Source organism: Sceloporus undulatus, chromosome 2 (assembly GCF_019175285.1).
Source record: "Sceloporus undulatus isolate JIND9_A2432 ecotype Alabama chromosome 2, SceUnd_v1.1, whole genome shotgun sequence".
NCBI classification, from domain to species: domain Eukaryota; kingdom Metazoa; phylum Chordata; class Lepidosauria; order Squamata; family Phrynosomatidae; genus Sceloporus; species Sceloporus undulatus.
Window position 1 is genome coordinate 157999002 of NC_056523.1, and position 24426 is coordinate 158023427.

At 41.0% G+C, this 24426-nt stretch overlaps 1 protein-coding gene across 1 annotated transcript; it reads right to left on the reverse strand.

Moving 5' to 3' along the window:
- Window positions 1-4909: 4909 nt before the first annotated feature.
- PA2G4 (proliferation-associated 2G4) lies at window positions 4910-23521 on the reverse strand. The gene is made up of 13 exons (XM_042452225.1): window positions 23201-23521; window positions 18443-18571; window positions 16604-16709; window positions 16156-16225; window positions 14830-14922; window positions 13321-13384; window positions 11178-11256; window positions 10933-11011; window positions 10540-10673; window positions 9935-10029; window positions 8261-8388; window positions 7300-7353; window positions 4910-6788 (listed from the first exon to the last, which is right to left on the reverse strand). The coding sequence occupies exons 1-13, from the start codon at window positions 23286-23288 to the stop codon at window positions 6723-6725; spliced, it is 1185 nt and encodes a 394-aa protein (XP_042308159.1). The 5' UTR covers window positions 23289-23521; the 3' UTR covers window positions 4910-6722.
- Between the last annotated feature and the right edge of the window lie 905 nt (window positions 23522-24426).

The window sequence follows — 24426 nt, forward strand, 5'->3', positions numbered from 1 at the left end:
GTGCTTAGAGTTCTGTAATTGTATGGTTTTATTATGGGATTTTATCCTTTTATGAAATGTCTGTATGGTTTTAATTGTCTGTACACCGCTTTGATCTGTGGAAAAGCGGTATATAAATTAAAAAATATATTACAGTGCTTCCTCGGGTTACGAAATTAATTCGTTCCGCGGCCGCTTTCGTAACCCGAAAAGCCTTCGTAAGCCGAAATGCCATAGGCGCTAATGGGGAAAAGCCGCGATTCCGTGCGAAAAAGCCGAAAAAAGCACCAAAAATTTTTTCGTAACCCGAAAAAACATTCGTAACCCGGAACAATTATTTCCTATGGGATTTTTTCGTATCCCGGAAATTTCGTAACCTGAGTATTTCGTATCCCGAGGTACCCCTGTATTATTATTTGCAGTTATGCCATCCAGTCACCCTACTAGCAATCTGATACATTCAGCCATTAATGTTCAAGGGACTTTACACCTCGGCAGATGCATCTGGGCTGCAACACAAGTCCCCAAAGAAAAGGCCAGGGCCCTCAAGGTGACTACAGCTCATAGTTTTTTGGGAGTTTTTCAGGCTATGAGGCCATGTTCTTGCACGAAAATCCTGCAAAAAACTATGGATGCCGGCTGTGAAAGCCTTTGACTTCACATTGATTACACCACACTTTCTCAAGTGACTTGTATACTTGCAACAGATAGAGCACTAGCTGTCACATGGCTGGGAAAGATAGTACTTTATATCAAGTGTAGGCTTTGATTGCGAAATCCTGCATGGCAAGGGGTTGGACTGGATGGCCCTTGTGGTCTCTTTCAATTCTGATTCTAAGCAGTTTGCAGCAGACTTGAGTACTCATTTTCTATCCAGATATCCTCTACAAACAGCTACAGAATATCAGGAAGTGGCTGGAACAGTCTCAATTCATCCCTTTTCCAGCTCATTTTAAAATGCCACACTTCCTCCTTACTTCAGTTATTGAGCACATTTCAATGTGCAAAAGAAGTTTGCCCTCAATTCAGTGGGAGGAGAGCAGACAGGATCTTGCTCTTCCCAATAGGCTCAGGCAAAAGCAAACTGAAGCATCCTCTCCAAACGTATGTAGTATTCCTCATTAATAACTTTTGCCTTCTCAGCCGCACTCTGATGTTGCTTTGCAACATGCATCCCATATTTCGTTTGTGAAATGTTGAAGGATGTGAGGGGTATGCAACCTATTTAAAAGGTGGGATTGACTGGAAGGTGGTTAACAACAAAATTCCACTAGAGGCACTGCGCCTTTTTGTCCAGGTGTTAAGCGTTAAAGGGCTTAATGGTAAATGCTTTATTTTTTGACAATAAAAACTGCTGGCCACTGTTTCAAGGAACTGCTTAATTTATTGCCTACCTTCTATGCAGCTTGAGTATGCAGGTAGTCTCCGCCACCTGTGCAAATCCCAACTACTTCACACATTGCTGGGTCTGCAGTTGCTGTGATCTGGTGGCCAGCCTCATGGTGATGTTCTGTGCCGTTAGATGGCTGATCCTCTGCCACCAGGGTATTACTTATGGCCTTAACAGCTTAATACAACCTGTAACAGCTTACACATTACTGTCAGTTTGTGGGGGCCAGGGTGACCACACATCCCAATGACACAGCAACTACAACTTAGCTTAGCTAGATTTACTATGCATTCTATTTTAACAGACTGTTTCTTCTCTTCCACACCTCAGCAGTTTGATGTAGCAAACTAAATTTGCCTTTTCCAGAAGCTAACTGGTATTATGCAAAGAAAAACCAGCAGCCACAGGAGCTGGGTGGGCAGTTAATCTTTCATGTTTTCTTTATAGGCCAACCAAGACCATGCTACCAGAACAGCATGACGCTTTGTGGCTGAGAGGATGCCTTTAACTTCAGCTGAAAGCATCATATTCGGTATGAGGAAAGCCAGAATGTGGTACAGCCCAACCCAGCTCTCGGTCTATCTTGCTTTCCAAAATATCTAAGTTCTAGCATTACAGTGTTCCCAAGATGCTCAGTGCAGACTGGCCCCTGCATGCTGCTGCTCAGATACTAAAAAGGGGGAAATCTATAAAGACTGGTCTTGTTTCTGAGCAGCAGCAGAAATGCACTGTTTTCACTGTAGTTGGGTACACTGTGGGGTACACACATTTGCTGGACTAAAATTGTAGTACACACAAGGGGATGGAAACTATCATGGAAGCTACAATGGCAGGGCAGGGCGGTAAATGATTCTTCCCCCAAAAATCAACATAATGAAAACTCAACATGAGCCATTCCCTCAGTAAATATTTTAAATATATATTTTAAAATATTTTAGAGGTGGTTGGTTTATGTGGGCAGAGGCCAAAGAAATTGAGTATCTTATTTTCTTGTCCAGGTGACCAACCTACAGATTTGATATAATGGACAGGAATAAAATCTTCCTGAACCAGTGAACATCTATACATAGAATTCCATTCTCCGAATAATTTGGGGGACTGGGGAAGAAATATGTAAGAAAGGATTTATTTAGGCCTCTCAAATCCACATTAAAGGCAACAGTTTGAAATAATTGGGCCAGTGTGAAATTTCATAAATCCTAAATGATAAAAATCATCAAGGGGAAGGCTATTGATATTCAAGGGCTCAATAACTTTCCCAAAGGGCTCCCATCGCTATTTCTATATACAGTATATGGAAGTAAAAGCTAAGGCTTTCTTCACAAATATTTCAGATTCAATGGTACCCATCAAGTCAATGGCAATACAAAGGCAATCCAAATTACTTTCAAGTAGCCTCAGAATGGATACTGTATATAAAGCATCTGATACAAGCTGCAGTTTTAGATTTCAGATCTTAGTGGGTCTTGTATACTAAAAGAATAAGTCAGATGTTGGCTAGCATAACAAATTTGTAATCACCTGAAAGGGCTCATAATGAAATTGTACCTATTATTTGATAGATCATAGAAATGGAAGGAAGCAAGAAATCAATGTTCCAGACTCGTATTTCTTTAAAAATCTCTAGTTGGTGCCTAGTAAACATAAAGTACTTTACAATAAAGTAAATGCACATTTATAGATCACAGCAGCTTCAAGTTGAAATTAAGCCCAAAGGTCAATATACTGATGTCTAGCACAAAATATGGTGCACTTCAGAACAGATCTCATTTTGGGAACTTTAAAACTCTTCCTATTTTGGAGTACAGACAAGTGTCATTCACTAATCTATGTTCAACACAAACAATTATTTACACCTCCTCAGAGTTACATATATATCATTAGCAGAGGAGGTTCTTTAAATCAAAGCCCATTGAAGCTCTAAAATTAATTGCTTGAATTATCTGTATTATAAGGCCTTCCAGTCAAAGTAGTAAACAGCACGGGACTAGATCTGAAAAATGTGAATGGGAAAGAAGCTGTTGTAAAGTAAGCAAAGCAACAATTAGGGTGGCATCAACTTTAAAAAGGTGTCATTTCCATCAAGTGACAGCTACAAAAACCTGTAGCTACTTTTTCTTGCCAATCCATACATTTAGCTTGTTGCAAAATGCTAGAGATACAGGTAGGTAATATATTTTCACGCCACTTTGCAAAACATGAAAAGAGGATACTTTTAACATGTGATTACATAGCACTTCCTTGCTTTGTACCACTGTATCTGCAGACTCCATTGGGTTAGGCTGGTGAAGACACCAGACAAATCTTCTTCTGTAGATGAATCATTGAACTTCCTCTCAAGAGAAGCCTGACTGGTAGCATCCCTACTGAACGTCACCCAGGTTCTTCATTTCCTTTGATTCTTAGTGTTTTAGCATTGGCTTTTGGGATTGCTTTGTTTTTAAACCAGTGATCCTGCATCAGGAGATGGAGTTACGATGGAGCTCCATCACAGCCCCACCAATGGAGGGACTTCCAAGGCAATGGGGAGTGGGGCAGTGAGTGAAGAAGCATCCTTTTTGGTAGCAAAGCATTTTGAATCAGAATGGGACTGACACAATTCCAACACACCTTGCTGCCAGGGAAGGGCTGGACACTTCTTCACTCACTACCCCACCTCGGCATCACAGAAATTCCTCTGTTTGCAGGGCTACCTGGCTTGTATGGTAGGCTCTGGGGGACTTCTGGTAGCTACACTGGTGCAACAACTGTAAATGTGAATATGTAGGATTATAATGCTATAAACTGGGTTTATGGCATCATAATTATGGAACAGGATGCCATCTGTTGTTTTTATTTATTCTGTATCTCCTTTGGAAACCTGGTAGATTCAAATAAATATTGCTGAGCAGACGTACATATGTATCTGTGCTGGAAATCTAGCATCTACTCAGTGTGGTGTTTTACTGCTACTGTTATGACAAAAACATAGGATTAGGATACAGAAATCTTATGCATGATTAGGATCAAGATGCAGGTATTAGTAACAAAATCAACCAATTTTACTGAATTCATTCTCATGCGAGTTTTCAGTATTGTTGACACACCAATTTCAGAATTCATGGGACATGTTCTCCTGCTTAAATCAAATATAAAGCAAGAAGCTGTTGAACTTCAGAACAACAATACATCACACTATAGGGAAAATTAAAAAACAAATCTAGATTCACTTTTCCTAAATAGTAGTAGTAAACTGCAACAATCAAGTATAGTAATTCAATGCAAAGTAAACGCCAAAGCTTCATTCATACTATAGACAATAAAATAAGCTTTTTGTTTTGTCCCCACAATTTCTCACCGGTGAGGGGCTCACTAGCCAAAAAAGCAACATTAGCTATTTAGCTTGTCTGGGATATTCTAAAGCAGGTATAATCTAATAGTTGGAAACACTCAATAGTTTCTGATTTTCTGAGTTACCATTATGGTTAAAAGATGCATGCATTTGTCACATATTTAATGTTGAGACCACCCTCCTCCACATATCAGACCCTTTCATCTATCTATAGATGTCTAATCAATTTTATTTGGAAAAAAAAATCAAATTACAGAACATTTGGTGGGAATTGTTTTCCAAGATTTCCAACTGCATTTTTAAATCAAGAGATACATTGTTTTAACGTTTCAAAATCAAGACAGAAAATTAAATAAACTGCCAGCAATTCACAGTGGTTTATAAACTGATAATGTGGCTGATTTTAGTCTCTCTTTTACAGAAGGGCAGTAAGAAAACACATTACTTATAAATGCTAAAATGTTCCTTCTTAGGAACAAGTTGTGTTCACCCCTTTCCCAACCCACCCATTTCCCTTAAGTTTATGGTTAACAATTCGGAGCAGTTTACAATTAAACTGGCAGTTAATTGCAAGCTTTGTGCATGATTCTTCAAGTTTATACTTCCAGACAATTCAATCTCCACTTAACATATACCCGATTTTATCCCAAATCTGAGCACTGAAAGCGACCCCTTACAAAAGCGCAAGAGAACAGATTAGAAATTAAAGTAGACAGTTTACAAAGAGAGATGGAAAAGATTTTTCAGAGTAAAACAACATTTGTTTATTTTATGGAATTCAACTTTGGTAGCAACTGTTAAGATTTTTTAAAAATATTAAACTCCAGATATATTGGTCAGAAGGACTTTTTCTGCCAGAGAGCACAGGTGCTCTCATTCCTTACAAGGCAGTGTTACAGGCATCAATTTAGCTACAGCAAATGCCTAGACAGGGACCTGGCTTGAAATACAACAGGGGAAAAAAAAAAAGCCCACACAATCATATACAATCCAATGGGACAATTTAAAAAGACATACTATAGAAAAGATTCCCACTAACGGATTTTCCTCCAGGCCCACCCACTTTGTAGCATTTCATAATTTTTTTAAAAAAGACACATGGTTAGGATTCTTCTGAAAAATCCTGCTTTACACAACCTATCAATCAGGACAGTGGTAAGTTTTAGTCTATAGAAGGCAAGTGTGTACAGAATAGATAAACACAGAAGAACAAAAATGCTAAAGCTTTTGCCGAGAGCTGGTGGATTTCTGAAAAGATCAGCTTTATTTTGTCTCTGGGTCTTAGAAAAGATTTTACAAGGTACGTTGAAAGATTTTATAACGTATCTTTGAACTGGGACAATAATTTTTTTAAAAAAACAGTAAATCATATAAACAGATTAAAAGAAATTAAAATGATAATGTCTGTGCAGCAATTAAACCAGCTTTCCACCAACTTTAAAAACACAACATTGTGAGTTTACAAAGGAAAACACAAAGAGCAACACATGAATGCCCCAGGGTTTTAAGCAGAGGGGGGAAAACAAAACTGAAGATCAGAACACCAATCAAGCATGCAAGTTATATACTAACTGGATGTAATGCAATTTGAAGATGGAGCTTTTGCATGTTTGAACAGTTGTGAAAAGATGCCAAAGAATTTTTCAGAGGAACTGGCATACTGTACCTGTAAAAAAGGAAAGGGGAGGGGGGGGGGAGAGAGCTAACAAAAAACTCCCTCTTGCTCAGAATATTGTGTCTAATGAGCACAACTATTATCAAAGTTTAGAAAGATTGGATGTAGACTAGTTTTTGTTTCCTGATTTTATTAGTTCACACTTTTTAAAGTATTCTGAAGTGGCCAAGAGACTCCTCCCTCAGTGGCAAAGTCAATCACAGCTGGTTGCACTCTGTGGGAAGTCCTGGCTATTTGTCATTTGGTCCTATGGGACAAACAGCCATTAGGGGATATTTGTTTCTCTTGTTTTGAGTGGGGGCATGTGAGAGGAAGAATCAGGTGCTATGTAGAGAATTCAAAGCCATTCAATCGCCAGTCTCATTCTCTTCTGCTGTTTCCCCTGTTGTGGCATTTTCAGCATTCTTAGATGCCTATAGGAACAAAGAGAATAAATTATATTGCTCAGGTGTTAGAAACTGCAGTAAAATACTTCCACTTAAGGGTAAAAAACACTGGAAGAAATATCCTGCTTGTTTTCAATCCCAACAACACTAATAGACTTCTGGAAATATAAAAAGAACCAAAACATGCACACATTAAAATTCTGTTGTTCAAATTCTATCAAGATTTCAATAATGCGAACCTCTCCCTAAAGTCATGAGCAAATATCAATGAGGATTGTAGATTCATCATTTAGCCCAACATCCATTTATCCTGCTTTTATGAAGCTTCCTGACACCTTCCTGCCATTTGAATAAAGGAAGTGCAGTACTATCATACTATATCATGGACTGAAATGACCACATGTTAATGCCAAGATCCCAAAGTAAGATCCAGATGTAGGAAGATCCAAGTTATAAATATAATTTGGGGGACTCACTGATTCTAGATCAACACAGTTAACATATATGAAATCATTAAATACATAACCAATCAAGTTACCTTCTTTTTCTTCTTTTTCTGGGCTTTACGGCTTGCTGAACTCTGTAGGAGTGCCTGGTAAAGTAAGAAAAAAAGAAGTAAACAGCAATACCTAGAATGCAGTTCCCTCTTTTCTACAACAAAACCAAAGAGAAAATTACTGCCAGCCATAAAGGAACACAGCCAGCCTTAGAATGCTTGGCACACACTGGGATTGACATTTGGCGTCACATAGTGCTGAATTGTGCATCCTTTGGAGCCAGCTACTTTACTTTTCACCTGTCTACAAGGAATTACTCGACAGTAACCATGATCAGGCCAAAGAAAAGAACACGATGTCACACGAATAATACTATCACCACCGCAAGTAAAGGCCTACACAACTGCTTTTGATTTAATTCCAGATCACTTTCTATGAATGTATAGAACTTGTTCTTATGCTTCATTGTAACTCAAAACTGAAGAAAACTTTGGTTCACATTGTGGAAGAATCTGATCCTACTGGGAGAAGCAGCAAATAGCTTAAATGTCACATCTCATCTGGCCACATGCCTGAAGAATTTTTGCATTTTTAAAAACCCGGACAGGCCATGCTATGGGTATGTATATATCAGGGGACACAACATTTTCCCCAGTGTTTCTCTTGAACAGAACAAGGGAAACTATTATAGCTACATTAGTCCCAATGCCTATTTAGTGCCGTACAGAAAGATGCTTGCTGCGCTTTTATCATGCTTAGAAACATAAATTTAATACATTTTTCTATTTCCTTGTGGGCTATTCTCTAGACACTTAAAATGGACACCAGCTTTCTGCTCTCTTTGGATCTGCCTACTCAATTTAGACAACAACAAAAAAATCTAGACATGACTAATATTTACTATACTACTTTTATATTGGGAATAGGAAACTCAGTTTAATTTATGGTGATAAAAAATTATGTGCTTTTCAAATTTATGAAGAATAACATTGCTGCACTGACCTTCAGTTCTGCATCTTGTACCTCAAATTCTGATTTGTAGAGCTCGGGCTCAAAGGGGCCACTAGTTATCCTCATAGGACCATTGGGCATTAAAAGCACTGTGAACTTAAACTGGGCAACAAATTCTCCTGGAAATTAACAATACATCAGGACATTAGAAAAGTTCTCATATTGTCAATTGATATACATGCATGCAAAAAGAATATGCACAGAAGAACACTTTGGTTCTAGCAGGTCTACTGCAATAGCAGAAATTAAGTATTAATTTCAACAATCTAAACGGAAGTTCCTTCCTTCTCCTCTCTTCCCTTTTTGGCTTACTTAAGCCAACTTGAACATTTTGTGACAACCACTTCGGACGCCAGCAAACACTGAAGGAATAAGCTCTGTGTATGAAACATCTCTTTTACAGCAAGGCCCAAATTCAGTTTCAGAGAAGTTCTCAGGAGCCCCAATCCAGGAGTGGGCAAGGTCAAAAGGGGAAACAGTGGACCCCAAAGTACCACCATATTTAAGTATAAAGTTCTCACTGTCATTACTTAACCCTTTGGAGAAGCATTTCAACCTTTCAAAAAATTGCAAAAACCTGGGAACCATCTCCCCAACACATCTGGGGAAGCCCAGAGATAGACTGGCATCATGAGACCCAAGATTTCCCACTTCTGGATTGGAGAATCCACACTTGTACTGGGCTTCAAACACATTCCAAAGCTGAAATAAGTCTCATGTTGTCTGTTGACAACCATCAAGATGTCATATGGAAGCTCCTGCCTGTCTCCCCTCACAATAAATGCATTTAGCAATTCAGGAAATTCCTTCCACTTGCCTTAGAAAGTAGTTTAAATGCTAGTCCAAGTCTACAACTACATCTCTGCCAAGAAATTAATCAGAAATACAACCCAACCAGCAGATACAGATGCTTTAGCATACAAATGCTGTATCTGGAATATATATTGGCGTGTTACAGACTGCCCGTTTGGGGCGGCCTGTAACTGGCCCTTTCCCCGCCGGATTGGGGCCTCAGCTGCCACAACAGCAGCCTCCGAGGCCCTGATCCGCCGCTTTCCAGGCCGCAGGGAAGCTGCAAAAGGCCGCTTCCCCGTGGCCTGGAAAGAGATGCCCTTGGAGTTTCAAGCCCCAAGGACACCCGATGGCGGCAGGGAGGAAGAGAAAGGGGCCACTTGGCCCCTTTCTCTTCTGCGTCGCTGGCGCAGCCATGTAAAGGCTGCACCCAGCGACGCAAAGCTGGAAGGAGCTCCGAAACGGACCTCCTTCCGGGGCTGCAGAAAGGGCACTCTAGGCGCCCTCGTGCGGCCCCACTACGGCACAACCGCGCAGCCCCGTTTAGAGGCAGCACGGTTGTGACGTCGTAATGGCAGCCGCCGTGTGGAACAGGCACCACCATTTTGTATGGACTGGGTCCGTACTAGGGTTAGGGGCATCAGGAAGTGACGCCCCTTTCTAACCCTAATACGGACCCAGTCCGTACTTGAACTCTGACAAATCAGAAAATCAGCACGCAAAGATGATGGGAGCTGAACTCCAGTATTATCTGGAGGTTGGACTTCACAGTTACTCAAATCCTATTCCAAAGTCCAATAATACAAACTTTTTTTTAGAACAAGTGTCCAGTTCCAAACTTAAATGGATAGTGGGCCAGCAACAAATTCTCACCTTCCTTCTCATAGAGGACATTAAAAGGCTGGAGCAGCTCATGTTTGGCACATTCTACTACTCCCATCCTGGCCTTCTTTTCATCCTCAAATGCCCTAGGTGTAACATAAAAATAAGTTAAGAACCTGAGTGTAGGCATTTCAGGATTCATAAAAGCAGCAGAGTCTTATTATTAAATAATGTTCATACCTGCACAGAATATAAACAATGTACATAGCCCTTACATCTTCAGCTGTAGCACAGAGAGTGTATGGCTAAAGAGGTGACTGCTGAAGAAGACTTTTCATGTGCTACATTGCTCCCTTCCCCACAGAACTAGAACTACAAAAAATAAGCCAAACAGTGTACATAGCCTGATTGGTTTATACAGGCTAGAGAATTCCTATACTGTTAGCACAGAGTATACAGTTCTGTTGACTAGCTCAAGTGCGGGATTAACACCTTGCATGTCTACACAGAACAATGTAATCTGGAACATTCTATTTACTTTTTCAAGACATGTCCAAACACTATTAAAATAGTAATAACCATTAACTTTTGAGGATCTGTCTGGGATCCCTGCTGTGAAGTGCATAAACAAATACAGTATAACAGAAAACAAGTACCTGAGAGTGAATGGCATAGCATCAAAGCGTCTCTCCACCTCACTGAAAAAGGCACGGGAAGTTTTCATTTTCAAACCATACTGCTTGGAAGGATCCCTTTTGTAAATAGTAGTTCTCTGTCCAGCATCCTTGGCCTAAAGACATTTAAATAATTCCATACAGTTTTAGCAGCATAATATCCAGTTCTGCTCAGCCAATGAAAGTCATGTGACAGGTAGTTTTACACAAAGACAAAAGCAGATAAAGGGAGCTTCTGAAACATAATTATGGTTACACAGTTATTTCCACAGCCTAAATATACACAAAATTATTGACGAAAACAAATGGTTTAGATCTTGTTGCCAATCTTGTAGGATACCTATTTACTGGACAATACAAAGAAAGCACACTTACTTTCCCTTCTCCAGTGCTGATGAGAACATCAATGGCATAGACTTCATGGACCTCAAATTCTGCTTTTTCATGGTCCTTTCTAGATGGAGATAAGTAAGACTACATGAAGCAAACTACTTGTTTCATATGATGGATTCCACTTCATCTTACAACAAATGCTTCCACTGCACAATACCAAAAATACATCACAGGTCTTTCTTGGTTCCTAACTCATCCTGGCATCAGTTCTAGAAAAAGACACATACCTTTGCTGGTCTGTGGGATTCTGAATTATGGTCTTCTCGCCATCTATCACATGCTGCTTTAGCTGATGTGATAGCATCCCTGTAAAAATGAGTATCTATTAGCAGGGATATAGGAAAGCAGCCAGTGTGACTTGCTGGTCACATTTTAAGACATTAGACTTAAAAGCAGAGCTAAGATCAGACATGGATGTTGTTATTTATACAAGGAAATTGTCATTAACAAACCACAGTGTCAATAATAATTCAGTTCAGGAAAGCCATACATTTGATACAGTTACTACTTGCAACCACCAGTGCCATCCGTCTAAGGTCAGCTTTAGATTTTGTTGCCCTGGAGCAGAGATGTATAACTCAAACTAGCAAAGCCCAGTTTTATATGGTGGGTGCTCTGTGAGCATTTAATCCACTCTTTTAACCCGTTTTCTCTTCACTTTCTATTGGAGTTTCCTCATACTGCATGTTCCTCTGCACCATGTTAACTCTTTTTTTCTCTCCCCAGCCCATACATTCTCCATGCTTCATTTATGTTTTGGCTTGCCCTCCTACAAATCTCTGTATCCCCACTTCTCATCTCCTTTCCTTCCAATTAAACCTCTCAATGTTGTTTCTGAGCCTCTTGCTTCTAACTGTTTGTTGCTAAATTTAACAGTGCAAAAGGCACTCCTACAGTTCACATTAAGAACCTTTTTCTACATTAGACAGCAACATGGAAGTGCAACCAAGTATGCACTTGTGATAGCAGTAAGACTATATTAATCACTAAGACAGATCTGTTTTCAGCCATATCAGTTTCGTTCAGAAAGCAGTCTTGGATGTACACTTAAAATGCAGTATGTAAATCTGTCTGAGGGCCATACCCATAATGCTGTGCAGCACAACTGGCTGTAAAATTGGTGCCAACTGTTGCATGCCCCTGAATTCAGAGAGGAGCGACACAGGACAAATGAAGGCATAATTCTATACCTACCTCAAAGTTGAATGGCAACATATTTAATGGCTTTTTAGGGAAGCCTTTTCATTTTGAATCTGAAACTGTGCCAAGGACCTTCTAACAAACAATGTGTCTATTACCCACAGCATTTTTTTCTATTTTGATGTCTCACTATTCCGTTCCCCTTGTTACACCCTGACAAAGTCCTGTTCAGTATATGGTCAGTTATCTCTTTCTTCTTTGTAGTGTGCCTTGGTTTGTTTAAGGGAAAAAAATCTCATATGCTTTCATATCACAAAATGTGAGCAGGAAAGCAGAAGCTTTTTACCTGGAGGCTACTTGTGGGGAGAAACAAAGGTTTACCTGTACAAAGGACAGTTCTATTTAGTTTCATAACCACTGTGGCTGTCTGGATGACCACACTACTTGTATATTTTAAAAAGAGCGACTGTTTAAGAGTCCCTTAACAGCATAAACAACCACCTCCTCACTTTTCTGCTGACATTGTTTTACACAAGATGGAAGACAATAAATTTACAAGACCTCATAAGGGAATAACAACCTAACCTTGAAACTGCAATTCTATTCCAATCAAGTTTAATTGAAAGTTTAATTGAACCTTTGAATTGAATGCAGCCAAGAACCCTCTTGTGACACACAAATCATTTAAAAAACCCCAAAACATTCTTATATTGACATCACCACCACAGGATAAATGCCAAAATCCATTTGCCTTGTCTCTTTTCAATACTACTCCCCCTTCAAGTCTTTGGTTTATTTTGCTGAATTGTTTCCAAAAGCTGATTTACTCGTTTAGTCTTCAGTTAAAGGTAATGTCGAAGGGAAAATACAGCAAGCAGATTCACCTTAACATGCCTATCTACAGAAATTTCTAACTCAAAATGGCCTCATGTCATTTTAAAAATATACCCAACTCGAAAATGTGTCCCCCAAATTAAGCTATAAATCCTGAAATCCAAACAGGCTTCAGGTTTTTTGGGCATCCTCAGATTTTATAAAGGGATAGACTGAAATAATTATTTGTAATAATGATATACCAAAGTCATTAAGGCATCTAAAGCTAACATAATCTTAGAAGAACTATTATCACCTCCATTAATTCAAGTTATACATTTCAACTAATAACACTAATGAAGACAGTTCTTTTACTCTTGTTCTTTGTCATGTCATTCTTCAATCAGCAGCCCTTACCTTCTATGGGTGTGCAGTTAAATGAATGAGCTATCTTGTTCCAGGCATCAGTCACTTGGGAATTCTGTTGAGAGGGAGTAAATATGGACATTTAATTTCAATTTACCTATATTTTACAAAAAAGCCAGGAACCAATCCTTGTTTCCAATTTTATGACTCCCACACTGGCCAGAACATCATACATAAATTTCTTCCCACCCCATGTATATGTGCCTGTCTTTGTCTATGAGTGTGTGAACACACATACGCGGGCACACACAAGAGCTACTAATGAAAACCCTGTAATAAAATCTGCTCTACATTAGAATTGGCCTGATAATCCAGGAAGCAAGGCCACGGGTTGTGTACTTTCAAACAAAAATCACAATTTAATAGCAAGCAGCTATACATGATTACATAAGCTATATAAATGAGACAGAAATGAAATAAATGGCAATAAGAGAAGACAAAGCTAGAATGTCCAGTTCTCATTGCAGAAGCTAACCACAGAGATATACTGTGAGGTCAGCATAAATTACAGAACAAAGATGGATTGATTAAGCAGGAAAAGCAAGATCTCAAGTCTGTTTCAAAAGACAAACATATACCGTGTTTTCCTGTGGATAAGGCGACTGGGCGTATAAAACGACCCCCAACTTGCGTTCAGGCAGTGCTCTGGCCTACTATAGGCCGAATTAAAGGGGTCTGGTGCCTACACGCGCCAACTTGAGGGGGCCTCTGTGGAGGCCTGGAAGGCGGGTGTTGAAAGTGGCAGTAGGGCCTCCCGCAGTCCGGCCCAAAAGAGCACTTGCCGCTGCGGAAGAAGCCGCTGGAGGGGTGCATTCTGGGCGGGGCAGCAAGGCATAAGGGGCCGGCTCTTCCCCTCGGTCCGATCATCCCTCTCCTGTCGGACCAGCACTGGAGCAGCTTCTCCGCCACCTTTTCTGACTTCCAGCCCCCAAATCCAGCCCCCCATTCCCTCACCTCAGCAGTAATGGTGGCGAGAAAGGGAGAGCCCGGCCACAGTGCCTGCTGGGATAGGAACCCGCAAGGATACTCCCCCCCCCCCAGAGACAGTGAGGTGGCTACGTCATTCACCTGTCTCTGGAGGCCAGCGAACGCTTAACCCAGCGTATAAAACAGGGCTAAAAGATCATCTTATACACCGGAAAATACGGTAAATGTATTTTCATCTGCCTAATATTTGTACACTTTTTGAAGAACACACCTTCAATCATTTTCAGAGAAGCTCATGACAACATGAGGTTCTTAGAAGCTACTATCTTTTCAAACACACTAGCTCAAATGTTGTCTAGGCAGCTGAAGTCTTTTACAGTTTGAAACCACAGACATACACTGATTCTGCTCTCTGTGGTCAGTCAGTCCCAGATTTCCCACAAAACTAACAGCTCCTCCCAGAATAAGCTAATGATTTTTCCCATCTGATCATTCAGATTATGTTCAGGCTTGTACCTTTGACAGCCTACCACAACCTGATACATGCGCAAAGTAACCACTGCCTATTATCACCTGATTTCCAGGTTTGACCAAGCGCAGGGCAGCTTCAGCACAGAGGTGAGCAGCTTTGATTACATCAGCTTTACGACCTGTCACTGGATTTTCCTGAAAGGATAGGGGAAATCAGCCTGCATTTACACATAAGCATTCATGCTCAGGGAAAAATATTGTACTCAAGATCCTTCTCAATGAAACATGTTGAAAACAGTACAGTTGTACAGAACATTGAGAGCATAATTCTGCTAATGTTAGGCATTTTTGTCCCAATGATTTTAAGTGGGAGAATTTAATCCATGACTAAATCTTCCTATTGGAATTAATAAAACTTAAGTATTTAACTAATGCTGGATGACGCAATACATATTTTGCCATATGGGATTTGCAAGGCATTCCAGCACCCACGGACCATTCTTTTCTCTATTTTGCCTTGCATGCTAAATTAGTAACAACTTTTGAAACAAAGCTGAAAAGTAGCAGGCACAATACTCTAGACTAGAGCATGATTGTTTGTGATCTCAGTCAGAATAGCCTTAAAATCTCCTCTGTAATTGGAAAAATTCAGTGGACACTCAAAAGACAGCTTTTAAAGAGATAAATGTTATACAGAATACAGTCTGTATTGTTTACTAATATATTTTACCATGCTCATTTTGAAGAGTCATGGATTTAACAATTTACAATGTTTATCTAACCTTGGTCAAACTTAATAAGATACAACACTCAAGAAGCTGTATGTTCATGCACAGCACTCAATGCAACAGATCAATAGGACTGTTCTATTCTATGGATCATCACTAACTGATTTACTTTCTTCCATCAATTAATGCAGCCATTTACAGATGCCAAGTTTACTCAAAACAAACACCCTCAGCAGCAAGTGTCACATAAGCATACTTGTGCTTTAAACATACACACACACACACACACACACACAAACTTAAAGTTATGTGAAAGACTGGGAAATACAAATATAAAAGTCACTGTTTTATGTGCCCAGAACAATGGTACTTAATCACAGCAGCTGGAGATGTCAGTTGATCTTGCTTGCCATACTGTGTTATACTTGCAAACTACTTAACAGACTCAGATGCCATCTAACTCAGGCATCACACTTCAATTGAAAATGCAGAAGAAATTAAACATTGAAATATTATTTTTGCAGTACATCATTTGAGAAGCACTTTTTAAAAAATTAGTTACTAGCATCTGCTGCTACATAGCGTTTATTTGCAAACTGGTTCTACTACCACTCCTTTAATACAATGCTTCTACTGAACTCATGATGCCTTGAAAGATACATGTTCACTTGACTTCCCAAACCCACACACATAAATTTACCTTGGATGCGCCAATGACAAAACTGTATGCTACATTTGATATGAAGCCATCGACATGGACTCCCAGATCACTGCAAAACAAAGGAGGGGGGAGGGACAGAAGAGGTAATAACAAGGAAACTTTCATGACCTCCCAACGCTGCTTACAAATCATTTATCTAAAACATCCCAACCCAATAAATCTGTATGGCAGTTAAAGAAACAATTCCTATCTAGCAAGCAAAGCAAAACAATTTAACTTTCAAACTCATCTGCCAAGCAAAACCAATACTTCATCAAGAGGTACAACCCCTTCTGTCAGCATTAGAACTCTGGGCCTCACAGAAGTGGCTCAGCAGCTATGCTCCATTCAGTTCAATACACTCTGGAATAAACCAGTTTAAAATACGCAAGAGAATGAATGTTAGTGAGGCAATAGATAATCAGAAAACATGAATTCAGATGCTTACATTTTTACCAAATCACCCTCTTTGAGGATGTAATCCTGGTCACTCTTCAAGGGGGAGAAGTGACAGACACAGTTGTTTACCGATATACTTGCAGGAAAGGCAATACCTGCACAAAACAAAGAACAGCAGTGTGATCATGCAAGTCCTAAAGAAAACCTTTAACAGTTAACCCACTCCAGTAAAATATAATATAGTGTATTAGTTGTCAGTATATTATATTGAAGGATAGAAATTTATTGTAATACAAACATGGCTCCCTATGCAGAAATGCCTTTGCCCTTGGTCACAAAAGGAACGGTTGGAATCTGGAAGGCAAGATACCCTAAATAATTGTAAAACTGCATTTGTCCCGTAACCGGATTGCTATAACTTTTCCTGCTGACACCTTGCGAGTGAATAATAATTACTTGAGCTATACCAACCTGTCCTGTAACTTTATGGGCTTCCTCATCTTAAAAGGAGTTGGGCTAGGGCCATTCTTAAAGAAAGACATATAAGGTATGACCTGGAATAGCTGATGCAGCATAGGCAACTTTACCAGATGTCACTGTGCTATTTTTCAAAAGACCAATTCCAGAAGATCCCAGTGCAAACTCAATTGTTTTAAGAGAGAAATCCTATGTATGTTTACTCAGAGGTAAAGATCCCATCTGATCTTGGAAGCTAAGCATGGTCAACATTAGGGGGATAGCTAATGAATACCAGATGCTGTAGGCTGTGCTTCAGAGAAAGACAATGGCAAATCACCTCAGAGAATTTCAGAGAATCTCCACTGTGTACAATAGTGCTCTCTCCTAAATATGTGTGTTCAGGAGTGTCAATGAAATAAGTAAGGCATGCCCTTCTAATTAAATCTTAGTTCACTGGAACTCTTCATAGTGCCCATGTAAACTGAAGCATTTCACTTTACCATCAACCTTCAACAACCATGCATGGCAGTGGTGCACCACCAATAAAATCCTACCCCAAAAAACTTCTTAAAGTAATTTACTTAAAATCCGAAAGTTTTGTGAAAGACAGCTCAAAATGTTATTAAATTGGTCGGTCAGCATCAAATCTTGGCTTCTCAATTTGATAACTGTGAAATTCTGCCTGTTCTCTTGATTCTAATCCTCACTAGAAAACATTAGTGTTGTGGAACATTATACTACTGGTCACTCATGCTCCTATGCAAATTAAGGCACGGTACTTTTTTATGAGAATACTTATGTCAGTCAAAGTAAGCCAGCTTTCATGGCAAACTCATCCAAGTTTCTAGCTATAGTTAAGTCATGCCCCCAAGACTGACAAAAGCAATTTCTGCCACAACAAAATTAATAATCTTCATATCAGCATTTAAATTTTGCAGTACTTCAAGTAATGCTTGTCCCAAAAACAAAGAGTAAGAAAACAGCCTCAGTGCCTCAGAATTACATTGGTCCCATTAAGACCAGAACAAAAATAAATTTAATCCTCTCCCTTTAACATGCCACAAGTTCCCACAAATGTGAATGTTATTTGGGTGTCACTTTTTTAAATGTTGGAGGCAAAACTTCTTTGAAGTTCTAGACTCCCAACAGCATAATACTCATTCAGACACTGTAAGCATGAGTGTCAATGGCTAGCTCGGTAATAGAAACATAGCATACGTCTATAAGGAGCAAAGAACTACCTGAAGTGAATCAGGTGTGAGATCTGGTTAGGTTTGTTGGCAGCAGTGGACCTTTGCTCCATGTCCATAGAATCTCCCATTTACATCTTTCTACATTTAAACCCATTAAACACATTCAAAAATGCTTGTAACTTAAACAGGAGCATGATTTGCACATTAAAAAATAAAGTTATAGAGCAATATGTTACCTTTCTTCATATCTTTCTCCTTCTTAAAGATTTTGCCAGTCTCTTCTGTAATCAGCTCATCCCCTCTCTCACATAAGGTGAGAACAGACACCCCAGGTTTGGCTGCTTCTATCACAGCACGCAAGATACCTGCAATTCAAGACAAAATTTCAAAATGAGTATTTTGCACAAAACTATGCCATTCTATATGCCCAAAATATAAAGAATCACAAAAAGAATGTCAAAACAGAGACATTGAGGGCTCGTTTTTACCAACACAAGGTTAGGATTAAGGTTTGGCACACACAAAAAGTTTTGAAATTACAGGGCTTTTACAAAGTGCATGATCTGTTTAAAAGTCTAATAGAACTGACTTTTTCTCCATATTTTCCCAGGTGGCTGAAGCTACAGATGTACTATACACAATAAAAATCAGCATAAAAGATGCAACTGTAAGCAAAGCTTGAATGCAAGGATCACTGTGGAACTTATTTCTGATTAAATTTGGTTGGAATTGAACAGGAAGTTCTTTAAGCTACTAATAATTTTTAAAAGTTAAAATAATCTTATAGTTAGCAAATCTTTTCCAGTGAGCAAAGTAATAAAGTTCTCAAAATTATCTGAGTGAGAAAAATAAGCAGGACTTGGCCAATGATCTAGTGGTTACCAGGAATAGGTATATGACTCTTAGGTTCTACTCCCAGATCAGCTGTACATCCAGCATATATCTCATCCAGGTGGTAAAACACTTCAGCCAAGTGCCTTAATCTGAGGTGTATTTTGGCTTCCAAGGAGAAAGAGAATGTATTACAGGGTAGAAAAACACCTCATATTCACATAAATATATGTGGCTGCAGAATAAAGAGTATTCCACAATACCAAAATACCCAAAGCCTACAAATCCAGATTCATACAAGGTAGAACATTTGTTCTGAGCCACTGTTTTAAAAAAAAGGAAGCAGCACAAATATATTTGTTGGAAAAATCTGGCCCAGCCATTTTCTCCTCTAAATAATTTTTTAAAACCTGTATCTGGTAGGCAGGTCAAAACTGGGAATACGTCTTCCAGGATCAATGTTATAAAATGCTTGCCATAAAGGTCTACTTTTGTACAACATCTGCAACAAAATGTTATTCTAGGAAACCAAGACCTCATCTGCCTGGATGCGTGTTCATAATTGTAAAAGTAGAATGCTCTTACATACTTCATGTAATCTTTAATGCTTTCATTCTCTGTATTAGGAATACATTGACTAGCAGAATGTTTATTGTCCCTTCTATCCAGTGGGCACACTACATGTAACAGTAATTTTTCCACAATGTGTCATGTTTCTGCCCCTGAGATCTAATGCAGCAGTCAAGATCTAATCAATCCAAAATAAGCAAATACAGGTTTCTGTAATCTCTCTCAATAAAAATAATTTGAACATATTGTAAAAGAACGCATGGGCTATGTAACTAATCTTGGAAACTTTGTACCCAACTGTACATGCAATGATCATATTGATATACACACCAAGTCATATGACAATTGATACACATCTCTTTGATTCAGCCTTGTATTTAAGCACCAGTCTGGTAGCCATAAGAGGCAGTCATGAACTGCATACTCATGTGTCTGGAATTTCATACAGACAAGCAAGAAAGGGGGCTGCTCAAGGAGGAAGCCCATCATAGAAATTCAGATCTCTCCTCACACAGCAAGATTATCATTTTTACTTCTTACAGGCTATTGACTTCTGTGTCCTTACTTAGAAGGCTCTGTAGTTGTAGACCCATTGCTAGATATTTCCTTATTCCTACAATGGAGTTAAGGTCTTAAATACCCTAAAGGTCTTAAATCTGATCCTGTAAGATCTTGAAAGCTAAGCAGGGTCAGCCCTGGTTAGTACTTGGATTGGAGATCACCAACCAATACCAGATGCTGTAGAAAAGAACTGGCAGAACCTCTTCTATTCTTTGCCTAGCAAAACCCAGTGAAATTCATGGGGTCAACCGGCACACACAACATGAAGTTACCTCATCTGAGGGTCAAAAAAACTTTCAATTGCTATTGATTAGCTTCTGTGAGGTATAAACCAAAAACATTGGTTGACAGTCCTGTTTCATCTAACTAAGGTCTCCTTCACCAAGCTTGAGGATTTCCTTGATGGAGTGAAAGACCTTTCCTCGCCAAGAAGTTTGCTGTAGCAAAGAATCGTGGATTGTCTTTGTCGGCAGAGCTGTGACTGAGAGATAAGACATTGTTGTCCTATGTCCATTCCATGTAAAGCTAAGATCTTCAGTTAAGCCTCTTTTGTCTCTTCAAACTTAAAAATTCATCCAGAAAAAGAACTTGTATAAGAGTATAGGGCTATGCTACCCAAACTAAACCCCAAACATAAGACAGAGCTTTGGGATCTCTCAATTACGAAGGTACACACCAGTGTACCTCTCAATCTAGTACTCAACAGGGTCAACATATTTTAACAGGAATCTTGTGGTAACACTAATAGCTGCAGTCTTGATAGAACAAAATAAAGGGAGAGGTTGAGAGACAAGGGCAAACTTAAAGTAGCCTTTTAAAACCAAATGCAGCAGGTCAAGGTATGAGGTTATCCAATCTGTGTGCAATTCAAAGTGCTAGTTATGACCTATAAAATCCTATATGGGTGGCAGACCATATTGCCTTGTATGAGCTGGTTTTTTTAAATTGTAAGCCGCTCCGAGTCCCAGTTTTGGGGGGAAACCTGGATACAAATAAATATAACAATAAGGCTAATGATAATAGTAATAATAATATGTGTTTGTCACTTTGGCCTGGAAGTGATCTGTGTGCTAAATATCCTGTATAGCTAGCTATGTGGCAGAATTCAAAGATATAGCTGTGTAGAATCACCAAATGCATCTGAGGAAGTAAACTTAAGGTCCAAAACACACTGCAGAAATAATCTAGTTTGAAATCACTTTAACTGCCCTGGCTCAGTGCTAGGGGATCCTGGGAACTGTAGTTTTGGGAGGCATTTATCCTTCTCCGTCAGAGAGCTGTGGTGCCAGAAAAAACTACAATTCCTACAATTCCCTAGCACTGAGCCAGGGCACTTATAGAGGTCTCAAACTGGATTATTTCTGCAGTGTGTTTTGGGCCTAGATGTGGTATAGTTCAAACATACAGTCTGTAGAATCAATAAATGCACCTGAGGAAGTAGACTGAAGTCTAGGAAAGATCATGCTGCCAACTTCTTTCTTTCAGTGAGTCTCAAAGAGGCTACAAGATCTCTCTTCTGCTTACTGTATTTGTACAGAGATCTTGTCTATGTATAGCTCTCTCATACTGTATATGTAGAGAGAGATCTTGCAGCCCCCTTGAGACTCACAAGAAAGAAGCTGGCATCATGAGCTTTCCTAGACTCAAGTCTACTTCCTCAGATGTATTTGGTGGAGTGAATGCACCTGAGGAAGTAGACTGAAGTCTAGGAAAGCTCCTGGGGCCAGCTTCTTTCTTTCAGTGAGTCTCAAGGTGGCTGCAAGATCTCTCTACATGCTGAATATACAGACTAACACAGCTGTATCTTTACATATGGTTGACTAAAGGGGCAGGGAAGCCCTCCCAACCCCCAGCCTTCAAGCGAGGATTCCCCTGCCTTCCCTCTGGCTGCCTGGCTCCCTGCCTCATCCTCAACTTCCTAGATTACAGGAGGCTCAGGGTTTTCTTTTTCCTTTCCCCTTTTAAAGGTGATGTGATCCGAAGCAGGGCTCCTTCCTGAAAACAAAAGGAGAGAGAGAGAGGCCTGGGAGCCAGCCAGGGCGAGAGCGGAGGAGGAGGAGGAGGGAAGGGAGGGCGCCAGCCAGCCAGCCAGCCAGCAGCAGCAGCAGCACATGGCCACCACCAGCCTGCCTCCCAGAGAGGGACCATGCCATGCGCCCGCTCCCTTCCTGGAGGGCGGCCTCCCCAGGGAAACACGGGGCCCCGAGCCCACCCCAGGGAGACGAAGACTTGTCTTTCCCCCTCCCTCCCTTGGAAGAAAGGGAGCCAAAGACGCCGGCTCATTCCTCCCTCCCTCCCCCCCCCCAGCAATGCTCCTCCAAAGGACTAGGGCTCCTTTCCAAGGAGAGACATATCCGTCCAAAAGCCCCTCTGCAGAAACGATCCACTTTGAGAGAGAGCCCTTTCACTGCCTTGGCTCAATGCTAGGGAATCCTGGTGGGAGTTATAGTTTGGGGAGACACTGAGCCTTCTCTGGCAGAGAGAACTACACCGGGTCAGGGCAGCGAAGGCGGCCTCAAAGCGGGTGATTCCTGCCTGCGCTGTGCTTTGGTTGAACAAGGGAGGAGGGCCGGCGCCATGCGTGTGGGCCAAGGACACCTCTCTGGGGCCAGAAAGAGGAGGAGGAAGGGCCCCAAGCCCTCCATGGACGGGGCAGTCTCGGTTCCTCCCTCCCAAAGGGACCCGAGGGGAAAGGGGCTGAGGGAGGTTTGGAGGGCTCCTTGCTCCCATCCTCTTTCGGGATCAGGGAGAGACAGGGCAGCCCAGCCCCCACCTCTACCATTCCCAGAATTCCATAGCACCGAGCACATGGGGCTTCTTCCCACACACTCGCCGCAGCCTTCCCAGGATCCCAGAGCATTAAGCCATGCCAGTTAAAGGGTCCAGAATAACCCACCTGGAGACCTGGGGTCGGTCGCCCACCTTCCCTCCCTCCCTGACAGCTCCCCTCGACGACGACGACGAGGGCGGCCCCAGTCCCTGAGGGAGGAAGCCTGCCTGCCTGCCTGCCTGCCTCCCTCCCAGCAACTTACGGTTGGCGATCTCTCCCCCCATCTTGTACTTGTTCACGACGGCGTCTTCCGCGATCGTCAGCTCGGCCGCCTCCTCCTCGCCCGACATGGTCGGACTGAACCGTCGCCCTCAGCGCCGCTGCCGCCTCCTCCTCGCCGACGCGCCTTCTGCTATTATTAGTAGTATTAGGACCTCTGCGGCCACCGTCGCCGCCGCCGCCTCCGCCTCACAGAGACCGACGACCAGGCAGGGCTTGAGAGGAGGAGAGAGACAGAGCGAGGGAACGAGCCAGCCAGCGCGCGGGCTTTGCGCGCGGCACGCTGGGAAGCGTGTCCGGCGCCTTTAGACACCGGGAACTACAACTCCCGTCAGGCATCACGCGGCGCAAAGGACGCCGGGAAAGGATTACAAAAAAAACCCTCACCGCGCGACGGAGGAGTCATGAGGAGGGATGGGAAGTTGTACGCCGCTCCCACCTAGCGGCGGCCGGAGGAACTACAGGCAGTGTCTGGTCTAGCAGCAGCCCTGCCCAACTAGGAAGCAAGCAAGGGCCAACGTTTAAGACGCAGGCTCAAGTTCTTGGGGCGGCAGATAGGTTAATGGTTAAACCATTTTACAAATAGACCAGATTATAAAAAAGGGACATTTCAATGATTATAATAACATTAACAAATTACACTTATTAAGATTTTTACTTCTCATGAAATCACATTAATGTTTAAAAATTACTTTGCTGCACGGTACAAGTTTTAATACATTTTAAAAGGTTTTCTTACTGTTTCCAGCATTTACTTAACGCAATGTATTAATTGCACTTCTTGTCAGCAATCAGTTTATCATACTCCAAAGTCATGTTCGAAATGTGCCTACTTCTCAACATGGGCACATGTGATATTATTCCCCTTTAAAGTGCAGCTAGTAGGAAATTAGACAACTATACATGGCTTTTTAAATTGGGAAGCTTTTAAAATACAAGGTCTCTGGCAGCTACCTTCCTTTTACAAGGGTTTTTAAATGCCTGCCTAGTTCTTCTTCCCCTCCGTCCTCCATTTGGCTGGAAGTTATTTTTTAGCAGCATTTGCACTTAGAAGGATGGTATGTTGTGCAGGCTTGATTTATAGCAATAGCAGCTTCATTTATATACTGCTTCATAAATGCCTAAGCGGCAGTTTCTAAGCGGTTTACAACTGTAAGCTAATTGCCCCCAACAAGCTGGACACTCATTGTAGCAACCTATGAAAGGAGG

Bases quoted from the DNA above. Each gene is read 5' to 3' on its own strand.
- PA2G4 (XM_042452225.1), bottom strand. From the start codon at position 23,288: ATGTCGGGCGAGGAGGAGGCGGCCGAGCTGACGATCGCGGAAGACGCC. The intron at 11,012-11,177 runs GTATGTGTCTTT...ATCTCCATCTAG, and splicing joins AATCCCACAGACCAGCAAAG to AAAGGACCATGAAAAAGCAG. The intron at 10,030-10,539 runs GTACTTGTTTTC...TGTTACACCTAG, and splicing joins GCTATGCCATTCACTCTCAG to GGCATTTGAGGATGAAAAGA.